Source organism: Atractosteus spatula, chromosome 9, assembly GCF_055471065.1.
Source record: "Atractosteus spatula isolate fAtrSpa1 chromosome 9, fAtrSpa1.hap1, whole genome shotgun sequence".
Taxonomy (NCBI): domain Eukaryota; kingdom Metazoa; phylum Chordata; class Actinopteri; order Semionotiformes; family Lepisosteidae; genus Atractosteus; species Atractosteus spatula.
Window position 1 is genome coordinate 8,667,877 of NC_142714.1, and position 18,535 is coordinate 8,686,411.

The 18,535-nt window shown below is 41.4% G+C and overlaps 1 protein-coding gene across 2 annotated transcripts in view; it reads right to left on the reverse strand.

The window, feature by feature from the left end:
• Nucleotides 1-18,535, reverse strand: part of LOC148828080 (echinoderm microtubule-associated protein-like 5) — a 68,447-nt gene that overhangs the window by 45,239 nt on the left and 4,673 nt on the right. For both annotated transcript variants that reach the window (XM_088925916.1, XM_088925915.1), the window contains exons 2-3: nucleotides 838-997; nucleotides 304-402 (exon numbers count right to left, since the gene is read on the reverse strand). In XM_088925916.1, the coding sequence (XP_088782042.1) occupies nucleotides 304-402; nucleotides 838-997 (259 nt within the window). The remainder of the gene's footprint in view (nucleotides 1-303; nucleotides 403-837; nucleotides 998-18,535) is intronic.

Here is an 18,535-nt window from a genome sequence, read left to right on the forward strand (position 1 = left end):
TGGGCAGCTGTGAAATCAATATTTCATTCGGAAAGTACGATGAGGTGGTGTCAGGGCAGCTGGAGCTGCTGCTTTACAGCTTTCGAGTCCTCTGTTCAATACCTGCCTGGGGTGTCTTCGCTGTGGATCTCTGGGTACTTGGGTTCTCCTCTACAGTCCAAAGACGTACTTTCCAAGTTAGGTCCCCCCCCCCAACATGTGTGTGTGTCTGCCCTGCAGTGGGCTGGGACTTGTGCCCTGTGATTACAAGGTGAGGCTCTGTCTCACCACGACCCTCTGTGAGAAATGAGAAAGTCACAATACCCTGTCTGTGTGGCCTGGAGCTGCAGCAAGTACCTTCCCCCTCCGCCAGTCCCACACGCAGATTGTGTTTTTCGAATCCAAACCCACTGATACTAAACACTGCAAAGACAAATAAGCAAAGTGCATTCACACTGACATTTGTTAAGGTGATATATATCAGTAAAACTGAAGTAATATGCAACTCTCCCAAGACGCAATAAAATACAGAATACATAAACCACACAGGAAGCAAACGTTAATCAAATAGTAACTGTTGAATATTATAGGTCAAATGCACTGTGTTTCCAGCAAATCAGCATAGATTACTGTATATCTGATACAACAGTCTATAGCTTTATAGGGCATTCTTGGACAAAGTCAACCTGGTGGTCAAACTCTTTATGTTTTCATCATTCAGCTCTTATTAAGTACTTATTGCGAACGCTTTTTGCAGTCTAACCCGAGCAGTCAAACAATGCAAACACAAAGCAATGCCGAAAACGTAACGGAGACCTCAGCTGAGATGGAAGGCATGCTTCCTCGGGGAATCCCTACCTGTCCCTCCAGGTCAAAGGCCAGGCACGCAATCCCATGCGTGTGGATGTCCTTTAAAATGGAGACCGTCTGCACGGTGTAGGAGTCCCACACACAGATATATGGCTCCTTTCCCACCTGTCCAGTTGCCACCAGCACTCGTTCAGGATGCAGAGCTAAACTGTATAGAAAACAAATGCAATAAACATTCTGGACATCAATACAGAAAGGTGCTTGCAAATGATTCTGTCAGCTCTGCAGCTCAGGAGAAATGGAATCACAGTCAATGAGCACTAAATTTCTCAGGCAACATTCTTCGGTCCTTACTAGGAACATTGAACACCAAATTTTACATAGTGAGGTTTAAAAAAAAAACGATCAGGGAAAGTACTGCTAATAAACAGCAGAAAAAAATTAAGGGGATTTAAAAAAATTAAGGACAAGACCTCAACTCACTCAGCAACCAGGAATTAGAAGCCCAGTGTCTGACGGAGACATTTTCTAGCCAAAGGGCTCCAGGATTTTTACTTTTCACTTGGTGGGGTGGTTAAAAGAGCTTTGATTTAAATCGCACCAACGAGATCACCTCACTGGACAGGACAGGACTCATAGACACTCATAAGGTTGTTAGCCCCACATTAACTTTCTCGTTCTGAACGTGATTAAGGAAGTAATGAAGCAGAAAACAGGAGATACAACTGAAGAAAAAAACTATTAGAATCTTTACCTAGCTATATTTAAACTCACATTAAAATGGAACTATTTATATTTTTATAACTTGCACAAACATCAATCTAGGAACTTGTCGGTCCAATTAAGGCTGCAATTAGGTAATTAATCTCAGCTGGAATGAAAAGCCGCAGGTGTGTGAGCCTCCAGGAGCAGGACTGGATCCTCTCCTCTAGCCCACGGTGCAAATTCACAAGGTGAAGGCGTGTGTTTTGTTACAGAAAATGGGAACCACAGCCTCTTCCTTCTGAAAGTCTACAACAATGAACATGTTCAATATTTGTGCTGACTTTCCTTTGTTTTCCTATGCTTGCAATCCACTGAAATTGCATCTCATGGTTTCTCATAGCTGTGTCATATGGAAAGCTCATGGTTGTGTGCTTTGCATTGTTTTCACCATGCTTTTACTGTGCTCTCGTACAATTCATTCTGTTTTACCAAGGTATACCACAATAAACGTTTAGAAGATTTAAATTGAGTATTTCTAAATCCTCATCTTTACAGTAAATGTGGATTATTCACAAAGAAAGGCTTAGTTAGATAGCAAAAGTAACTGCTGCATTTAATGACGCAGTCTCAACCCTAACATTGTGCAGTTTTCTTCCTTAGGATTATGATATTAAAAATGTACCATAGATACCATGGAAAATATGCTTGAGCCTGGCATCATGCCTCACATATGAAAGCAATATTGCACAAAGTGAAAACACTTTAAATGTTCCTTGTTAAAATATTTCCATTATCTTACACCCCAATTCACCTAAGAGACTTCAAGACCAGCTATCATGCTACAACATTTTTCAATCAGATTAGTAGTAATATTTTTGAATTATTTCACAAATCATAGAGATAAATTAACATGTAATAAATTAAGCTCTGAGTCTACTGCAAGTGGTGACACTAAGCCTCCAGAACTAACAGCATAAATGATTAGGTTATGCTGTGCAGTTTTAATTGGAGTGCTTTTTGAAGTGCTTGTCAAAGACCAGGTTTAAATGAATTTCTTGCGAAAAGGGTCATCTTTAACAGAAGAAGCTTAGGATTTATGTTTTTTTTTTCTAAAAATGCTTTTCCAGGAGTCACAGTCAGGCTATATTTGAGCTTACTGTTCTTATACAAGCTAAACATGTTCAATCCCTTTTACGAATTACAAGTGAAAAAATGATCTGACAGTTGTATATAAAGTTTACTGATGTATGGTAGTGATGACACTTCTATTAACATCCCAGCCTCTCCCACACAAAACACCATTCGAATGTCTACAGAGAGTACTTTGTCATACCTTTCAAACACCATGGGACAAAAACAAGCTCAAGAGTACTGTAATGGAAAGTTACTGAGATAAAGGTGTTTTATCCTAAAAATGTTGTTTACGGGCAGAGTTGTGCTGCAGAAGTAGCTGGAACGAAGTGTGATAGCACCCAACTCATCAAGGGCGCGGGATGTTTTAATAATGTTTATCTCTGCTGCTTGAAAAAGGGAGTATGAGAAACTATTTGAATAACTGCTCTTTTTTGCTTAAAGCAAAAACCTATAAGGAATGGAAAATTACTGCTTTGCCTGTCCTTGAAGTGTTGCATCAGCTTAAAAAAAAGATATAAAACAAGGGGATCAGCCTTCACTTCTCTGCACAGACCAGTGATGGCTTTTTCCCATATTGCAATATGAATAAAGACCTTACTGACTGAATGAGAATGCCTCTCCTGGCTCTTCTTTGATAAAATTCCACGACAGTACATAGAACAAGGAATATCAAAGCAACCAGTATCAACATGAATTGCACAGGCTCCCGGATGCCTCATCAGATTAAAGCCCTCTGCTTTGGACTGGTCACTAGATCAAGAGATGGATCACATTCGATGACCATACTGACCAAAGTGACCATACTGCTGGCAATCGCTTCAGTTTTTAAGATTCGGCAGGAACAAAGAGAGTGACATGGGATAGAACAGCCAAGGCTGCAGATTACTAGCACTGACTGACCACGGTCATGAAGATACAGGACACATTAGGCAGACTACTCTTTGGTGTTTGATAGGAAGCGAGTGGAGAGTGCCTGGCTTGCTGCAATTTAGCGAGCCCCGTAGCTTTGTCCACCCCATGGAAACCCAGATGCTCTGCACTTACTGTCAGCAAATGCAGCATAAAGAAAGGTCCAGATGGCTTAGAGAAAACTGGGTTGCTCAACTACAGAACACTTACAGGACACATACATCTTTTCAATGATTCGCCCTGCACGACGTAGTCTTCCACTACTTCTATCAGAAGCTTTTTTTGTTTGGTAAACCAAGGCAAGCTTTTCATTTGCAGTAAATAACATGACAGATACTTTATTGTCCACTACTGTGGAAATTTGTCATAAAACTATAATCACTGATCTGTTTCTGATTCAAAATTAGATACGTTAGGACTCATCAAAAATGGCAAGATGAACACGACTGCAGGCCTGTTACAGCGAGTATGCAGTCTCAGTTTCGTCTGGTCTGGGCAGCTGCAGTGAGCACTATACCACTCAACCACCATCAGTTGACAGTCATGATAAGTCGACAGGACTTAGGTGTGTGAGACTCCCATTGTTACAGGTCACAGATGACCAGAAGACTGGTTAATTCTGGGCTTTCGTGACCCTCACTAATTTTAATTTAACTGGACAAGACCACTTCAGGGATGCCTGCGTGACATGGGTGCAGTGCTTTCATCCTCAGATGTCACAACAAATGTTGGATGTCATTATTCAAGCATCTTTATCCTTGAATTATTCAGCATGCAAACCACAAGCACAATATATCCACAGTCGTCAGGAGTTACATAATGCTTGCTCTTTATACTGCTGGAGAGAGCCACTTGTCTTGAGGGCGCTGTGGATGAGGTAACAACATGAAGAAAAGACTGGGAAATTCACTGGGGGCTGCTGGATGTCCCTGTGCTTCCCACAGCTGTGGTGAGTAAATTCTGCCCAAAACATTGACCCATTAATGCCAAGGCAAACCCTTCTGTGGTCACTTTGTTCTTTACCCTTGTGAAATGAGCCAAAGCCCACTGATAAACCAGATGATTTCTCATCTGGCTGTGACAGCTTCACTGCTACCTTTCTTGGCTCAGCCAGGGCCAAGCCCAGCAAACCCATGTCTAGGTGGTCTAAGCCACCTCACTGGTTCAGCACAGTGCAGCGTTTGATGCATCTAATCCACAATATTACTGCCCTTTGTGTGCAGCTCATTCTGAGCAAGGCAGAACGCTTCAGCAAGTAATTTGTCTTCCTGCCTTGTCCTTTTATACATTTAATGCTGCAGTAGAGCTCCCTCAGTTATAATCAAAAGAACTGTTTTGGCAAGTACATAATAGAAGCTGTAATCTCTTTCAATGTTTATTCAGCTCGTAGGCTGCAGCCAGCAAGAATGGTATAAAATACTGAAAGGATTCTGCTTTCTGGGTTGCGTCAGGACTGCATGCTGTAGTGAATATTTGTATTTTATCTTGATGGCATGATGGCTGTTTAGTCCACATTAAGATAACTTTCTAAATTAAATGTGCCCTGATAGTGCTACTCCACTGTTCTGAGGCACTGTGATCTCGAAAGACAGAGAGGGTTATTAGCTGGACGATAAGGCTGAAGTTCAGTTGCGGTGAGCCTGGATTTAAAATTCATCCACAGTTTTAACCTTATCTTTTCCTACTGCTGCTGGCAATACATGCTGTATGCAACGGGCCTGAAGAAGAAAAACTGCTCTTATCACAGTCTCATTCTTCCCAGAATGAAATGAATGCATCAAAAAAGTTGTGGATATTTTTATACACAGAATATAAAACTGATCTTTTGTTTGGTCACAGCATTGCAGCAACTTGATCTTTAATTGGAATCTCCTGAACTTTCAAATTTAGTTTGAATTAACCACTTAACATTGGACACACCCACAGCCAATATATTGATCTATCCATGATCTGACTGCCCCGTGTGGAATCCCAGAACTGGTCCTGGAAGCAGAGGGCACAAGGGGGACCAGACCCTGGATGGCATGCCAGTATTGCAGGGCACACACAAGGGCAATTTAGCGACATAAACCAACCTGGTTCAAGTAGGGAGCTGTGTCAGCATGTGCAGGCTGCAAAGGAACAAGTAAAGGTTTATTCCAGGCTGAAAAGAGAACAATAAGGTTTCAGCTGTGAAGCCCTCTTCAGGTGTCAGGTGTGAGCCTTCTTCATGTATTCACTATGGCATGCAGTCCTGACCCAACCCAGAAAGCAGAACTCCAAAACACCTGAAGAAGGCCCCACAGCCGAAACATTGTGTTTCTGTTCTTCTCCCTTCAGCCTGGAATAAACCTTTACTTGTGCCTTATAAACCAACCTAGCCAAATTATACAGGAAGTGGAGCACCTGGGAAAAACAAAACATGCAGGCATAGACACCATGAAACCCCCACGTACTGTAGATGCACCAGACTGGAGTCAGACCCAGAACTCCAGAGCTGTAATGTTGCAGTGCTGACTGCCACACCGCTGTGCAGCCCAGAACGCCAATCTACTTAAAGCACCCTGCTCATGCAGCAGACGCTGCATTTCACTGTTAACTGCTGAGGGACACTGACATTTATGATAATGTATTGGTTTTGTACAGCATCAAGAGAATCTCCATCTCACATGCTCATCCAGCTTTTGACATTCGTTAACTCACAGTGAGTAAATGAATACATCAGATAATATAGCCTTTATGCCAAATAAAAATGATCCATTTTAAATAATAAATAATTATTAAATATAATAATAATAATAATAATAATAATAATCAGTGTAGAAAAATCACAGTATTTCCATTCAAGCCAACAATTACAAAGGGCAGAAATGTTTAATAAAGTCATTGCTTGTCTAAGTCTGAAGTTAAAAGGTCCCATTTCTTAACCGAATACCCAGGAAGTATGATCCATGTATAAACTTTTTTTTTACTGAAAAGGCAGCAAAGCCACACAATACTAAACTGCTCTAAGCAGGCTTTAATTATTAAAGCCAAATATTGCATAAAATATTTTTAATTTTATACTGATCATTTAAAATAATACCATTCTGTACAACACATTAGTGCATAAATACCTTTTCAAATGTAATCTAAGCAAAAGAGGATTTATAGGGGAATCTTTGTCTCTTCCACAAATATAGCTGGTTCTGTGTTATCGTGACATTTCCCAGGTGTCCGGACACAGTGCTGTCAGGACACTGTGACAGTAGTCCTGACTGGGGTAACAGCACATATCTGGGGACTGTGGGGACGCCTGACCTTACAATGTCAAATCAGAACAAAGGCTTTTCCTCAGCTGTTTCAGATGAAGGTGTCTAGGAGAGGCACAGCCAAAGCTTCCTCCAAATTTTAAGTCTATAAATAAATAACCAGCCTGCAGCCGGAAGGAATGGCTGAGCTCAGGTTTGCGATTCACAGTCCATTTAAGCCTTTGCTTTTCCACTGCTGAGCACTTTTAGGGTTGGTGCCAAATTCTTGATTCCCCTGAACAGGTACTTCTAACTATAGTTCAGGTGGGTAGCTGCGTCAGCATGCGTAGGCGGCAATGGAACAAGTAATAGGTATATTCCATGCCGAAAAGAGAAGAAAGAAAACACAACGTTTCGGCCGTGGAGCCTTCTTCATGTGTCACCTTCTAACTACAGTACTGGAAAACAAGTTGTAAAAATAAACTGGATAATTGCAGGGCCTCCTGAGGTGCTCAATGGGTAAAGGTTGAGTTCTATAATTGTGAGCTCGAGCCTGGATCAGCTCACTGTCTGTCTGTGATGGGGATTCCCCAAGCCATGTCAAAGGCAGGGTGGTATTAGTCAGCCAGACCTATCTGGGCTCTCAGTGACAACACCCCCTGCAGTACCGTGGGGGGAAGAACACATTCCTCCTCGATTCTCCAGCATGGGGCTCTGTGACTTTTCAGAAGGGGGGGGTGCTCTGAGGCTGGGGCTGGCAGAGCAGTCTGCTTACACTCCCTCCACTGTGTGAGATTGTGGCTGTGAGCAGGAAGGTACAAATCCCACAACTGGTGTTTTATAAAACATGCTACCGGTTGGGTACTTCAAACATCTGTCCAACAGATTGGAGATCATTTATATATCATTCTAAAATAATCTAATCGCAAAATGATCCAGATTATCATATAGATGAAAACCAGCTCAATGTCAACTTCACTACAATCAGTTGAGAACTATTGCAACACAGGACGTCTTCCAGTGAATGTTGTTTTCAGAGAAGACATCCTGTGACCATAATGGCAGAAAGAAATGTAATGTTTGCAACTTTGCATAAAAAGGTCATTGCCAAATGGAACATTCCTCTACAAAAAAAAATTACAAAAGCACCCTAACAACACAATCCCTGTTCTATGTATTTCAAGTACAAGATCCTAGCTTTCATTAAGATGGGAGTCTAAAACATAGTTCCAGCAGGGGACTAATACCCAATTCCTGGAGGCCCAGTGGGTTGTGGTTTGTTCCTGAGCTCTGTCAAATTGTTGCTCTTATTTGCTTAAGCAAATAAACAAATAAACTTGTGTTTCACCTGGTTAGAAAGCCCCCTAGGTCTTCTATCCTAGACAGGAAAAACTAAAGGCAATCAAATCAAAGGAACAAACATCTCAAAATAGACAACAATAAAAGTAATATCTTTTTCTCTCAACAGCTCAGCTGCTTGCTGTGAACTGCATTCTTCACAGCAGTACTAAACCCATCCTTTCTTCCTGTGCTGACAGGAACCCCCAGAGCAATGGGACCTGAATCTCTCCTTCATAAAGCAGAAAGGTCTCTCAGTGACATTTCTAGCTGGAAATGTTTCTGCGCTATTTAAAAAAAAAACATCCTTTCCAAGCTTTGTGGGCTAATGTGCAAGTCTCACTTCTCCCTTACACTGTGGGCATATTAGCTGCAAAAGGCTAACTGCGCATTCATAGAAGTCTTTAATTACAGCCTCGGGAATTACACCCAGAGGACATAAGGTAACCAGGTAAGGAATAGTGATATCAGAAAACCCAGGACTTGTGTGCTGCCATTGTTCTCCCAGTTTTTCAAATGACAGAGCTGACAACTATCCCTACAGCTATCCCCCAACCTCTACAGCTACGTTTTCATTTTCTCTACCGGTGCAGGGCCCAATAAGGATTAACTCGAAACCTTTACCAAAAAAGGGGGGAAATTGTGGACAGATGGGACAGATGCAGTCTGACCCTCCTGGGTAAAATGAATGTCATCAGAGCTGGTACACACACAATCTGCCCCTCAGTAAACAACATCAGGCAAAACCTTTACTTCTTCTGAATATCCAGCACTGAGTCACAAACAAACAGTTCCCCCACTATAGTCTCACTGCTGCACTGTAGCGTCTCTGGAATCTCTGACACACTGTAGGTCAGAGGACAAAAACAAACAAGCACTCGGTTCACCATGCACCTGCCTGCCAGACTAGTCATCTCTGTGTCCGCTAACACTTATCATGTTTCATTGCAAACAATTGACTTATTCCACCTGCAAATGCATTTATATTTAACATTAAAATGGCCATTCAGTCACATGTAGCACATGTACCATGTATTATAGGCAGCTGTAAAAGACACCACTACTTTAATATTTATAAAAGCCATATGCTGAATCAAGGCAAATTTTGACTGGCCACTGGTTTGAAGTGTCTGTTTTTTTTCCATAATGGATGGAGTTAATTCAGCTTTGCAAAAGAGGTAGTCTTTTCATCCCATTTCTAGGCATGCTTCTCAAAAAAAAAAACACAGGCCATGCAACTAATATTTCTGGGAAAAATAACTTAAGATAGAGCACTTATGGAATCCTTATGTAACAAATGCCTTTTTCTAAAGTTACAGGATAAAGGCGTCACAGAACAAGGAACTAATCTCAACAGGAATAAGTCAGCCTGTGTATTGATCAGGCAGAACAAGGAGATTCTTACAAGTGCTGAATGCCAGCTGCATTCACATCGTGAGATGCCTGCTCAGTGCAGCTCTCAGGTGGAATCCATCAGCAGTCTGTACTGTGCTTCTGTGCTCTGAGGAATTAGTGTGGTTGAACTAAAGAAACAGAAAAGGTGAAGGCAGGGCAAAGGCGATCCACCTCACAGTTCATTAGCGTATGTCTTAACTCGTGCACAAAGATCGATGCTTTGAAGCTTAAGGTAACAGAGCTTAGAGTCTATCATCTTATTATCCCTTTGGGTGTGACTAACAACAGACCATATAGTTATCCAAGCCAGTAGAATAGTATTTCCCGTTTCCTTCAATGTCTTAGGGACACCTACTGTTTTTTTCAGAATTTACAGAAATAGCTGGGCTATGAAAATGATGATGACCTTGATTGTGAATTCAAAACATTGGGTGGCTTTTATACTGGTGTGTTTCTCTCAGTAGTCCACAACAAACGAGATAACATTTTAATATGAAGGAAAAGCTCTTTCCTCAAGTACTGTATGCATTCTGGAAAAACCAGCACCTTATCTTCAGTGGCAATGAAAGGAAAAGAAGAGGCTCACTAATGTACTATGTCCTGCTGACCCACGAGGCTGTGACTCAAGACGTTTGTGTGGGGTCAGCCATGTGTTGGCTGCAAAGGTATAAAGGGTGATTCCACGCAGAAAACTAGAAAGACATTTCGGTGGATGAGCCTTCTTTACGCCTGAAGTAATTTACCTTTACCAGTTCAGTGACCAAAGAATGTTCTAAAAGTGTACAGGAATGGCAGAGATGCTGCTGCAATCCAATTTATGGATCATGCTGAACCACAAAACATTTCTGCCTCGCATCACAAAACTGGTCATTACAGGGGCCAAACTTCATTAATACTTAAAAGCATAATGAGAGCAGCCTCGCAGCTGTCCGCTGGGCAGTTTTGTTGTGTAATCAAGGGGTGGTTCCTAGTAACCCAACAACAAGGGGAGGCCCTATCCGTAAAAGACTGGTCCAGCAGATTCTCTCTCAGTGTATCTGCAGATTACAGGAAACAGCTAGCCCTGTTCAGAAACACCACACAGCACGTACTAGAGAGCCATCATCCTTTGATCATCCCCTTCTACTCATTTTAATTAGGAAATGAAATATGCTCTACAATGTGACTCCAAACCTGTGTGCAACACAAAAGATTAAGGCAACAGAGCACAATAAAAACTAACAGGGGGAGAACGAAGACTGAACTCGCACTCTTCAGATGTATTCCATCTCACTGAAAAAAAAAAATGGTTAAGCTGTGCAAACACGTGAATCATATAAATAAGTAAAAACATTTTAGATGTCTTCTTGGCTTGCTTTCATCTCATATTACACTTCTGCTGGGGCTTTGTGCTCGCTGTATAAAAAAAGGTTATTCCCAGTAGACAAATGTGTTTCCTTGAACATAAAGAAATTCAAGAACTTCTTTTTTCTTGTCGTCTGCCTTTCATTGACTCAGAAGATCAAAGAATACCTGAGCTGCGATGCTGAACCCCTCCATCTCTCTGACACCAGGCGGTTTGCAGAAATGAACGGCCTTAGTGCACCGTCTTCGAAACCAACACAGCTAAAACAGAGTACAAGGCTGGTCTGCACATTTTCACACCCCCTTTTTCTACGATTTTATACCACTGTTTCCTTCAACCTCTTGTATGTGTTTTGACAGATCTTAATTTTGGGCACATGCTTGTTTCTGTCAGCCGCCAGCTGTTGTCAAGACCTCTCTGAGAGCACGGCGTGGGTTAACCCTTCCTGGGTTAGGGAAGCAAGCTGAATTCTGTCTGAAGACAGTCACTGAAAAAAAGATCGCTCCCGAACAATTACAAGTGAAGCTCTTCCAAAAAAAAAACCTCAGAGCAGCTGTGAGCTTTGCACAATGTAGAAACAGCACACCTGTTCACTATAAAGAACCCTGTTGCAGGAAATGGGAAGACAGCATCAACCTGTAACAAGGTGGGAGTCATACTGTTTCTTCCCGAGGTCCCTTCACTGATCCACATGATCGGGAAAGAGCACTAGAGTCCCAGATTCGTTTTCTTCACCACACTGGGCTCAGCCCTCATGAGAAAAGAATTTCTTGCCAAGACAAAAATAAAACCCCAGCAAAAACCAGATCAAATAGCAAACGCTTCCCTGCAGGATTCAGAGTATCCTCACCAATGGCTGTTACTCAAAGTCAGAGAAGAGGGTCCCATAACTAGCAGCCACATCCCGGCTGCTGGCTCCTCCTCCAGCTGGTGCAGAACCTCCAGCAGGGGGCTGTGCTGTCTGTCATGTGGCCAATGGGAGGAGCTTGGAGGTGGGCGTGGTCAGGGGAGTGTCCCTACACTTCCTCATTCCCCCCGCCATGTGACATGTCCAGGAATCGTGACTGCCAGTGAGGAATCACAACTGGCCCTCCTGATTGGGGTAGGCATAATCAAAAATAACGGATTATAAATTCCTTAAAAAAGTCAAAGTGAAGTAAAAAGTGAACCTCCCCTTAATAATATATGACAAAAAATAAAAGGGTGGACCGCATGTCTAAAAAGCAGACTGGAAAGACATAAAGAAGATGAAATTGCTTAATTATTTACCTAAAGGGTAACTCCACCTAGCCACTGCCCTTTCAATAACCCTCTATCTACTGTGACAAAATGATACCCTGCCTGCAGCAACATGAGCTAAATCTATTGAAACCATGACTGTTTATTGAAATCAAGCCTATTCTCACATTTAGTTATAAATAATTTAGAATTACCACATGCTCCTAAAATATTGGGACCTGCTTTTTTAAACCTTTTACAGCAGACCACCAAGTGCATCTTTTGTCTGCAGTTTTAATAGAACAAATGCTGTCCTCTCGCAGTCCTTTAGGCACAATAATATAACAGCTTCAATGGCACATTTATGAGCTAATTACAGTAGGTAATCCTTTTAAACAAATGAAACAAATCCTCCTGGACTGCTCCCTACTGCCTCTTTGCAAGTTCTGACACTCAGCTGAACAGCAGTAGGGGTACGTCCCCATCATGACCCAAGTTATCATATTGCAGAGAAAAAGGCTTTCTTCAAGAGGAAAATGGAGATTGGTCACGGCTACATTACAGGAATGCACTGCACTTAGGTCTTCTTGCATCACATTCAAGACTGCAACAAAAAACAATTAACTTCACTCCACCACAGTGCATGGTACTGTCATCACCTGCATGCAGGTTTATTTGTAGTAAGCACTAAGTGGACCTCACTGACAGCCCCAACGTCTCGATTAAACTTCTAACATGACGTGCTTTTCAAAGATTCATGGAAACATCAGTGGAGTGTTCAATCAGAAGCAACTCTTTTCCACGGTCAAAGGGTAAATACAATCAAATCTGCTCGACTCGTATTCGAGTCTAAATATTGACACTGGAATCACGTTCGGCCACATGTGGCAGAGGATGTTCCGCAGAGGAAATCCCGCACGCAGCCAAGGGAAACAGCGACTGTCTCCTGGTGCAGCTGCTGCAAACAAGTCTGGGGTTAAAATGGAAGAACTAATAGAAAAGGGAAACGAAACAAAGTCCAGCATGTGTGAGGAATGCAGACGCTTACTGTACGTATGATAAGGGAATAGTTTTCCACCCAGTGTAAAAAAAAACACTAGATTAATTGATTTGCTCATGTGTTTATTTATTGTGAACAGCAAATGTTTAATTTTCTTACTGTACTTTGACTAAGCATCGGTGTGTGGGATGAGAAGCTCTCCCATCTGCCGTGCGTTACAATAAGTCTCAATTCTAGTCTTAGATGACAGAAAATGACAGTTCTATCAAAAAGCTAAATAAGCAAATATATTCCATCCTTGTTTTTTTCAGGCAAGCTCGGCCTCTACACCACACCCATGAAAATCAACTGATTTTTTCCAGTCCCGCTACATGGGCCTGCCCCTTCGTCTACAGTGACTCCTTGGCTGCTGTGCCTGTGTTTGCACAGGGTGGCAGGGAACCAGTTTTGCATGAGGAGGCCCCTGAAGTCACTCACCACCAACAGCAAATCCTCAATCGAGCCACGGAGAGTCTGCAAACCAGGCTTGATCCCCACTAAAGCAGTATTCACCTTGCTTGCTCTTGCCGGGGATTATAAAGAAGGAGGAGGATTAGCACATTTCTAAAAGTCAATTTCTATCCCCCTTGGCTTCTATAAAGCACCTCTAATCCACTCACAGATAAGGCAGCGGGTTCGCTGTCATCCTGCACCGGAGCACTGCAGAAATGAAACACCACCAAGACGTTGTGAGCAATTAGCCAGGATAAGTAATTGCGTGTTTAGGAAACAAAAGAGAGCACTTTTCTTTTTTTAAGAAACTTGAGGAGAAACATGAGTAAAAATGGCAGGATCGTTAATGTATAAAGGAGATCCTTTTAGGTTCCAAGGTGGACTGGTAGTGTGTTGGGTAGCACTGGTGCCTCACAGCTCCTGGGTCCCGGGTTCGATTCTGGATTGAGGTGCCTTCTGTGTGGCGTTTGCATTTTTTTGGGAATGCCTGCCCGGGATTCCTCCGGGTGCTCCGGTTTCTGCCCACCTCCAAAGACATAACGATCTGAGCTTTTCTCAACCGCCATGGGTCTGCAATGGACTGAGGTGTCATCCAGGAAAAGAGCTCTCGGTGTTCTCAGTCCCAGCTGGCACCACACTTGGTCCTGCGGCTACAATTTTTAAAGCATGAAACACAGAACCTTTACAATAGGCAACAGATTACAAGGCTTTTACAACAACAATGTAATATTTATTTTCTTAAATATTAAGGACTGAGAAACCAGGCAAAGCATTTAATACAGATTTTATTTGAGAGTAATATATTTTTTTAGAGAATACCCGTAACGAGATGGATTATTATGGTACCTAGCAACTGTTTTGCGATACGTTTAATGAAAAGTTAAGAACGTGTTACCAACAGCAGTGAAAAGAGGTCTGAAATATTCCGAACGAAGGTACGAAAACCTTTAATTCTGCTTTTATTTCACATATGACCAAAATACAAATATAAAACTGTTTTGATCCATATTGATCAAATAAGCTTTGGCATATTTAAAAGATAGCAATGACGCATATCATACAAAAAGATAACTAGTCTGTCGTTGTACAGGCTATACATTTTTCCATTTCATCTTCAAAGCTGCTAAAGCTTCAGAGTCCCAGGACGCCTAGAATACAAATACTCCCACCAGAGCTAATGATAGCACCCGCACATCAAACAATTATGGGTCACATCTAATTTGAGTAGACACTGAGGACTGCTTTACCCAAAAGCACGTTTTGACGTTCTTCCTTAAGTCCAAAACCAGATGGGAATTTATCTCCATAGTAACAGTCTTTTCATAAAACTGGGGCACATATAGATAGATCTAAACAGCCGAGGAAGGAATTTTGTCCAAAACCTCCTTTTTCAAAAAGCATTTTAATCTTCTGTGCAACTTACAGCTTTCCTTTTCCTTCCAATCATTTCATTTACAAACAGCAGGCCAACGTACTCTCAAAACTTTTATGGAGATGGTGGTTGTGAAACGGCAAAAAGGTATTAATATTCGTTCCCATAATTCATAGCAACTGCATGCTCTTAAAACACACCAAAACCTAAATCGTGTTGTTTGCAAGGCAGAGAGACACACACACTGTGATCATAATTTTGGGGATGAGCACCCATTCCTATAGGTGTCATGGGTTTAGTTCAGGTGACTGGAAAGGCTGTGATGGCGCGTATGATCTAGCTGTGGAAACATTCATTCCCTTTGGCATGTTTTATAGCATTTTTCACAGTGTTCATGGTTTCAGTGTTTAATTTTCACAGCTCCCACATTGAACATAATGACAGAGGTCCCAAAATCTCTAGCTTTGAGCTAATTGTAAGCATGCCATGTCATTAAAAGCCTCTATATATAACACCGATGTTTGATAGCATGTTGTAGACTAGGCTTGAGGGGAATGGGAATTTAAGAGTTTTACCAGGCTTCAGAAATCATTCCTACAAGACACTGCTGATTCACAAGATGATCCCGGCAAAAGTGATCTGTTAAATTCACATCTTCTCAAGCAATTTGATTTGGAGTACCAGAACAGTAAGAAAATAAATGTGGCAGTCATTCCACAACACAGTCCAGCAGGATCAAGGCTGTTAATTAATGTTGTGGACAAATGAATTAAAAAAATCGAGTGTACAATAAATTATTTGAGGTTTTAAAGGAGATAAGGAGGCTGTTAAAGAGACAGGGGGAGGACAAGTAATGCAAACAGACAGTGCCGTGTTGGAATACTGAGGCATCCCCAGAAACAGCAAGTGATGCAGACACACTGCAGACCCTCATTGATACTATTAGAATAAAGAGCATCAGGAGCCACAAAGGATTAAGGATTACATTAGAAATGAGTGCATGTGAGCACACATGGCTTACAGATGGGCACAGCAATGGATCATAAAACAGAATGAGCTGCAGAGAGAGAGAGAGATGGGTTTTGCTTCTCAGATTAGATCCTGTGGCTAAATGAAGCCCAGCCCCCTCCCCCTTCCTCTCAAAAATGTAAAAAAAAAAGCTTTGAGCACACAGCTGATGTAATAGTAGAAAAATGAAGCACACTTTAATTAAACACAGTGCATGACTCCCCGTAAATGAAATCCTACTCATTCCTCCTCTTCAGGCTTGCTACCATCAAACTCAACCTTGTTTGCTTCCTCGCTGTCCTGATGTCACACTTTTCCTCATGTTTTTGCACAGGAAAATGCGGTTTAGTAGTTCAGAAAATAGCCCCTTAAAGTCTAAGACACAAAACTTTGCATTCAAGTTGCTGAATATCCAACAGACTGGAGCATGTAATGTCTACTTGCTAACCTAATTGTGCTGGGAAAATCCTGATTTAGGATTATTTTTGTACACATGTACAGTAATTGCACATCTGAAGTATCTTCAGGTTATAGTATTTTAACTGTTTTATGTATATATATATTTCCTTGCTGACAAAAGACCTTTTTAATACAACAGCATCCACAGCTCCTTGATTTCAGTCCAGCTGTCCATATACAGTATAGACCGTGTGGTCCAATTTCAAGGATAACAACCCAGGTGGCAGCCAACAGCATTCACAGGGTCGCAAATAACAATCTGCCAGAGAAAAGAAGATCAATTCATGCCTGTGGAATTTTTTGCATAGTTTGCAAAAAGTAGACCAACAAAAAATGAATATATAAACCAGCAAAAACAAATTGACCAAATGCATTTACAAAATGAACAAACGGTAACCCGAGACACTTATCTCTATAGGAAAGTACAGTATATGTTTTAATAAGTTCTTATGCTGATGTGAGTTTATAACATAACCTTGGATTAACCCATTAAGTAATTCTGGGTCTAGAAAGTGCAAAAATACTTCAGCCTAAATGCTGAAACAGATGGCTGACTTAAGACAAATATTGATCTCTTTTTAAATTACATCTACCACCCTCTTACCCAAACACCTTTTCCCAGTTCCCTGCTTTCAACAGAATATAATGACTTAAAACATAAGAACACCCTATTTATTCCTCCACTGTGTTCACTACATCATATCACTAGACCCTCACTACCTCCCAAGATCACCTTTTCGAATCCACCTTAAGATATACAGAGGTAAATCAAAGAAAGGTTGTTCAAAAGACACTGAAACAGAGCTATGAAAAGGTGTTGCCACTACAATGGATGGACAATACCATTGTGTAAGCAGATAGTTGAGCATCATCAATAACCTGACCTGACCACCAGACTGGCATGTCTCTTTTTAAATTGAAAACCACCAGCACAGAAAACCAGCATGAATTACCTGAGTGTATCTGTGCTGAAGGCCCTGTCTTCAGCACATGAGTTAAAACAAAGTGATCTCTCACATAAAATCTGGAGAACAGAATGAGAGACTGCTCTACAAATGTTGGGCTTTCATTTTCATTTCAGAAGCTGTAGGGGAAAAAAAAACAGATGTAACAATCTAATTGCAAAGCAATGTAAAAAAGTGATTCACATACTGATTATTAAGGCTACCACAACATGGATGATTTATATAAACTGATTTAAAAACAGAGTGGACCAAATCTCACTCAAAGATACAGAGGGATTAGCCAAAAACTGTAATCTGCTTATTCAAGCTGTTTATTGGTGTTATTTAAATGCTGGAAACACCTGATTTTTTAAAAGAATTGCAACATTCTTCAGAAAGAAAAAAAAATACTCTTCATGAAATCTCTTTAAAAACTGAAGGACAGAATCATCATGAGACCAAAAACAAACCAATAACAGGTCAGTTTGAACTACAACCGCCCTAAAGGTGATCACAGCTCTCACAGATACACGGCCTGATGATTTTGTGCAGAACCAGCTTCACTGAGAACAGTCTCAGGTTCAGTACAGTTCCTGCCTCTGCTGCCTCCCAGCTTATACAGTACAGTCACAATAGCCATCACACCTGTTTGCTTGCAGTGCAAGGATGTCTGCCTGTTCAGGTATCAGGTTCTGCGATCTATGCAAAACTGTTTTCTCCAAAACACAAGCTTTTTCAGCTGGAGGAAAACCACTCACTGATCTAGCGTTTCTTAATTTTTTTAGTAAAGAATATACCTAGTGCAGTAGATACTGTGTGTGCAATACTAAGAAAACGCTGTTGTAAAGCGTATCTAGATGGTCAGAAAAGCCACACAACTGTGCTTCTGATGTACCAGAAATGACTTTGAAGGAGAAGTGGTGTTGCTTGGCCAGCTGGGATGTTAAGCATAGAGCCCTTTGTGCAATCAACAGGTTTTTGTTTCTTCAGCCCCATTATCACATTTCCCTTTGCCAATTCTCTGTCTTTTATCTCTAACCTGGTCCCCTGCCTCCTGTTTCTGCTCTCTCTCTACACAGAAGAGGCTCCACAGCCAGCACACAGAGTTGTCTCTTCTCCTCTCTTTGGAATTCACCTCTGCTTGTTCCTGTGCAGCTCACACACTCACCTCTTTTAAACACACAGATGTGAATAAAAGAGAAGTAATCCGCCCTTGAT